Consider the following 5,933-nt stretch of genomic DNA (forward strand, 5'->3'; position numbering starts at 1 on the left):
GAACCAATATTCTTTCCCTTAGTTGTCTGTGGATGACTGGTGGCAAGAAAAGGTGACTGATGGACCTTGAGAAGTGTAACAAGTCAAGAGACAAAGAATTGATGCTAAAGGGCTCAAGTTCCCATCTCAAAAACATGCCTTACTGTTAAGACAATGACAGAAGTCAGAATTGTGTGTTGAAGTATTGTAATTTACCATCCAAGGTACCAGGTCAACTGGTGCTGCCTGAAGCATATCTCTCTGGCCATGAAAGCATTGTATTTGGACTTATGGATCAAGATGGGATCTGGGAATTAATAAGGATTTGATTTTGTTGGCATAAGATGGTAACTGTTAAGAAGTGGAAGATGTGTTTGTTGTGTGCAAAGGAAAGTACTACCAACTTGTGCTACATATTTAGGGAATACAAGCACTCGAAAACATATGGAATTTATCTTCATTGAGTTTTTCTTTCTGAAAAAAAGCCTACAAGAATATAGGGCATATCTTACGAGTTGACCATTTCCTCAGGTACGCACAAGAATGCCCAACGAGGAGCCAGAAAGCATCCACGGTCAATAAAGTATTGTGGGAGAAGCATTTCTCAGCATATGGATTCCCTGCCGGGATCTATTCTGACTAAGGCAGAGACTTTGCTCTCAAGCAAATGCTAGCTTTGGCAGGCATCAATGCTTACTACTTTTGTGACCTTGACCTCTGGGTCTCAGTTTCATCATTTGTAAATTTAAGGGGTTAGCCAAAATGGCCTTGTAGGTACCTTCCAGCTCTAGAATTCTGATCCTATGAGTTTATGGTAGAGATCTACGTAATACCATTCTCAAGGAGACCCACAACTTGACTGATTCAACTTCACAGTGTTGAATGTTTTAGGAACATGGAGACATATTCATACTTGCTGATGAATTTGTAAAGGCCATGCCTACCCATTGGTTTGTGTTTTGGAATCTAAAAGGATGCAGAGGCACTCGCAACCAGTATGACTGTTGGCTCAGAGAGACTCCGAAGGGTGCCCACCAAGTAGCCAAGATTTCAGCTCAGAAGAGCTCTGACAGAAACAAGCTACAGTACAATGCCCCATGTTATTGTCAAGATGTTCAGCAAGGAGATAGAGTTCTTCTGAGAAACCTTGGTATCCAAGGGGCACACAAGTTAGCAGATCAATAGAAAGTTACTTAATGCCTCATTCCATAGACTGGACTACTTGCCTATTTGCAAAGTAATCCCAGAGGCTGGTGAGAGCTCTGTAAGAGCAACTCACTGCAGAAAGAGCTGTGGATTTGAGTCAGAAGACCTGGGTTCATCCTGGTGCTGCCACTCGCTACCTGCGTGATATAAGTCAAGTTACTCAACCTTTCTCAGGCTCAGACTACCTATTTATGATCTTTCATGATATAATTCTTCCAGTAAATTCTTATTATACTTTTATTATACAAGGAGAAGGGCCATATTCAAAACCATGCTTTAATTTTATTTTGTTGATGTAACCATCAAGAGATAGAGGAACTGAAGTGGCTGGCAGTAAACCAACCTTCTCACATCCTGTCATTCAGTCAAGATAAACCACACTGATTGTTTAACAGCAAAAATCCTCCTACACAGGCAGCTCAGAAACTGGTGGAGCTGGTGGGAATTTCACTGGACAATATTCCAGAGAACCTGGCATTCTTTTTCCTGTTGTTCTCTACTCCATAACCACAGCTATAATTTTTCAGTATCCTGTAATATTCAGTGGCAATTCAGAATGACTATTCCATTTGTACTTTTCTGTATAAATAATTAATTAACTAAATGAAATGAATAGTCAGTGGAAATGATAGTGCCATCTTTTCTTTGGGCTGACCCATAGGTGGTGTAGCCTGTACTCTTATATTCCAATTCAATTTGTTTCTTCTAAAATTTTAATTTAGTACTTGTTTTTCTCATTCACATCTGCTGAGAAGTGGAGTTAAGTTTTTATGGATAAAATAGTACTTTTTTATTCCTCCTCAACCACCTTTGTCTGAAAGGTACAGATAACCCACATAAAATAGGGAGCCTTGTTGGCTTTGGTTACTCCAGATACTGGTATGGAATTTTGCCATATTTATTTAGGCATAGTTTTAGTCATTTAAAAAATTGATCTCCTAATTTCTCATGTCTATATTTGAAGGAGGGACAGGACTTGCTAGACAGGTGGGTCACTTGACCTAGATCACTTAGAGATAGAATAGTGTAGTGGATGGAGCATAGGACTTGGAAAGAGGAAGACCTGGATTTAGATTCTGCTTCAGATGTTTATTAACTGTGTGATCCTGAGGAAATCAATGGATGCTTCTGGACCTTTTTCTTCACATGTAAAATGAGGGGCATTAGATTCAATATATCCAGTGTGTTGGTAACTTTATATTAGATCTAAATCTATGACCCTTGAATAAACCCGCTTCCCCATGAGGTAGTTCATTCTATTCATTGAGAAAGATATAATAGGTAAGATTTTCTTTTGTATATTGAGTTGAAACCTACCTTCCTACAGCTCATACTCATTAGTCTTAGTTCCAGCCTTTGGAACTAGGCAGAGTAAATCTAATATCTCTCTCATGACAACTCTTCAGATATTTAAACAGATGACAATTGTTCCTCCTAAATCTCCCTTTTCTAGTCTAAAAATCCCCTATGTAGTATGACCAGGAAAATTCAATTGGATTATTACCTCCCTAATTCTAGTCACTAGGATCTTTTAGAAATCATGGGATGTTAGAGATGAAAGGAACCTTAGGGGTAATCTAGTTGGTCTCCCCTCATTTCATAGATGAAGAACCAAGGAACAAAATGTGGAAGAGGTCCAAGGTCAGACAGGTGGTAAGTAGTCAGCATTCAGTCCCAAGTCTCCTGACTCTTAACGAAACCCAAGATTGCATTTCCAGAAGTGAGCCACATTGAATGGACAATTAGAACCATAAGGAAAAAAAGAGGCTTTTGTTTTATGACAAAATGATAAGGAAAAAAGAGGCTTTTGTTTTACAACAAATAAAACCACAAGGAAAAAAGAGGCTTCAGCTAAATAAAAGGATGGCTTACCTTTTCTTTCTGTGAAGAGCAAATAAAGGAGTTGCAGTTGATTTCTTCAGGCAACCAAAAATAAGAAGAACCAGCATTTCATAAGTTATTTGGTCACCTCACCTTGAAGAACTCAGAACTAAGCAAAAAGAAGGACATGAAGATAATAGCAACTTAAGAATATCTGCTGCAGAGGACGATAAGGTAGAAAAATTCTATGGATAACCTGACAATGTCTTCAAAACCAACTCAATATTTTAAAATATTTTTTAAAATAAATTTTATTTTTGTCTTTTTGTTTTTACATCATTTGCATTGTGGAGAAGGAACTGCAAACCACTACAGTAATTTTCCCAAGAAAAACCCAAATGGGATCACAAAGAGTTGGACACAACCGAAATGAATCAACAACAGCAAATGTAGTTGGGAAATCTATATGATCTCTCCCTTCTTTCCCTTTCAGAGAACCTTCACTTATAACATGCAATAAAAATAAGAGGGGGGAGGAAATGGTTCAGAAAAACTAACCAATATATGTTTTTAAAAAACTGACATTATAGGCAATGTTACATGTACAATTTCCTCTACCTCTGCAAATAAGGGAGGGAAGTTCCTTCTCATACCTCTTTCTGGGGAGCTAAGCTCGGTCATTATAATGTCTCAGCCTTCAGTTTTGGTGTAATTGTTACTCGTTCTGTTTACGTTGTTTCGTCATTGTTTTCTTAGTTCTGATGATTTCCCATTGTATTAGTTCATACAAACCTCTCTATGCTTTTCTGTATTCATCATGTTCCTCATTCTTAGACTACATCTAGTCCATTATAATCACATATTACAAATTGTTTAGCCTTTCTTTAATTGATGGGTAGCTACTTTGTTTCCAGTTCTTTGCTACTACAAAAAAAATGGTGCTATAAATATTTTTTTTGCTGTTTTTCTGTTTTATTAGGACATTTTCCACAAGATTTCTTCAATTAGAAGCTCTTTGAAACAATACCATCATTTCTTGCCAGTCGGAGAATGGAGTCATCAGAATCCTCCATTCTATGAATTGCTCCACAAATTGCACAGGTTTTAAACTGGCCATTGAATCTGCTTGTCACCTTGTCAGCCTCGGCCGAGTTCATCTGGCTGGATGCGTGGTCCTTGGCCCCGATGATCCCGTTGCTCGAAGAGCATTTCCATGGCGCGTACAGATCCACGAATTCGCCGGTGTCATTCTGCATGTCGGAGGCTGAGGCACCGAGTGCAAACGCAAAAGCAGAGGAAGAGAAAAAAGCTGCTATAAATATTGTGCTGTATATGAGATCCTTTTTTTAATCATTGACATCTATAGGGGGATATGCCCAGCACTAGGATCTCTGGATCAAATGGTATGGATACTCTAATCATTTTATTAATATAATTCCACATTGATTTCCAGAATGCTTGGACTAATTCACAGCTCCACCTAAAGTGAGCCTTTCCTTCTACCACCCATTGTCACTGACTGTTCCCATCTTTTGTCACCTTTAACAATTAGCTATGTGTAAGGTCAAACTTGATTTGTATGTTTTTATTACTAGTAATCTGGAGTGTCCTTTCACATTATTGATAATAGTTTGCTATTCTTTGAAAATTCTTTAATAAAATCATTTGACCACTTATCTATTAGGTAATCGCTTTGTGCCTATATATTTGTATTAGTTGTCTATATATGATATATATCAGACTGTCCCCAGAGATATTTGGTGCAAATATTTCCCAGTTGATGACTTATCTTCTTATCCTAGTTGCATTAATTTTGTTCATACAAAAGCCTTTGTATTTCATGTAATCAAAATATTCTATTTTCTTTTTTCCAATAGCCCTTGCTATTGTTTGGTCAGAATTAAATAAAAAGTTGGAAAGAAAGTAGATGTCCATCAATTAGGAAATGGCTAAATAATGAATTTAATGCAATATTTCTATGCTATAAGAAAAAATGAACATGATATCATTTGTTCATTCAGTCAAGTATTTATTAAGCACTTATTATATGACAAGAATTGTCCCCTGGAAATATACAAAAGGCAAAAAAATCCCTTCCTTTGAGACTCACATTCTAATGGGGGAATAGAACTAATTTCTTCTAGATTGTTTTCCAGGTTCCCAGAAGTTCTTGTCAAATAAGAAATTCTATATGTATGTATGTATGTATGTATGTATGTATGTATGTGTGTGTGTATTTATGTGTATGCATTTTTGTATATATATATATACATATATATGTGTATATGTAAATATAGATGAACAAATAATTCCTTTCCCCTTTTCTTTGCTCTCTTTGGGATACAGAGTTGGTAGTGGATATTGCTGGGTCATAGAGTATGCATAGGTTTATAACCCTTTGTGTGTAGTCTCCAGAATTGGTCTCCAGAATGGTTGAACTGGTTCACAACTCGACCAACAGTGCATTAGTGCCCCAACTTTTCCATATCCTCTCTAGCATTTGTCATTTTCCTTTTCTGTCATGGTAGAAAATCTGAGAGGTGTGAGGTGGTACCTCGGAGTTGTTTTAATTTCCATTTGTCTTATCAGTAGTGATTTAAAGCTTTTTTTTCATGTAACTACTGATAGCTTTGATTTCTTATTCTGAAAACTGCTTGTTCATATCCTTTGACCATTTACTAATTGAAGAATGGCTCTTATTTTTTTATAAATTTGGCTCAGTTCCTTATATGGTTGAGAAGTGAAGCCTTTATCAGAGAAACTTACTGCAAAATTTTTCCTCACAATTTTCTGTTTTCCTTGTAATTTTGGCAGCATTAGTTGTGTGTGTGTGTGTGTGTGTGTGTGTGTGTGTGTGTGTGTGCAAAAGCCTTTTAATTTCATGTAATTAAAATTATCCATTTTATTTCCCATGATCCCCTCTATGT

General features: G+C 36.8%; 1 protein-coding gene across 1 annotated transcript; it reads right to left on the bottom strand.

The window, feature by feature from the left end:
* Positions 1-4,010: 4,010 nt before the first annotated feature.
* On the bottom strand, positions 4,011-4,262 carry LOC118849897 (40S ribosomal protein S21-like). Its single transcript, XM_036758989.1, has one exon. It carries the CDS (start codon positions 4,260-4,262, stop codon positions 4,011-4,013), a length of 252 nt encoding a protein of 83 aa, XP_036614884.1.
* Between the last annotated feature and the right edge of the window lie 1,671 nt (positions 4,263-5,933).

Source organism: Trichosurus vulpecula, chromosome 5 (genome assembly GCF_011100635.1).
Source record: "Trichosurus vulpecula isolate mTriVul1 chromosome 5, mTriVul1.pri, whole genome shotgun sequence".
In the NCBI taxonomy this organism is placed as follows: domain Eukaryota; kingdom Metazoa; phylum Chordata; class Mammalia; order Diprotodontia; family Phalangeridae; genus Trichosurus; species Trichosurus vulpecula.

Excerpts from the sequence above, each read along its gene's own strand:
- LOC118849897 (XM_036758989.1), bottom strand. The coding sequence starts at position 4,262 with ATGCAGAATGACACCGGCGAATTCGTGGATCTGTACGCGCCATGGAAA.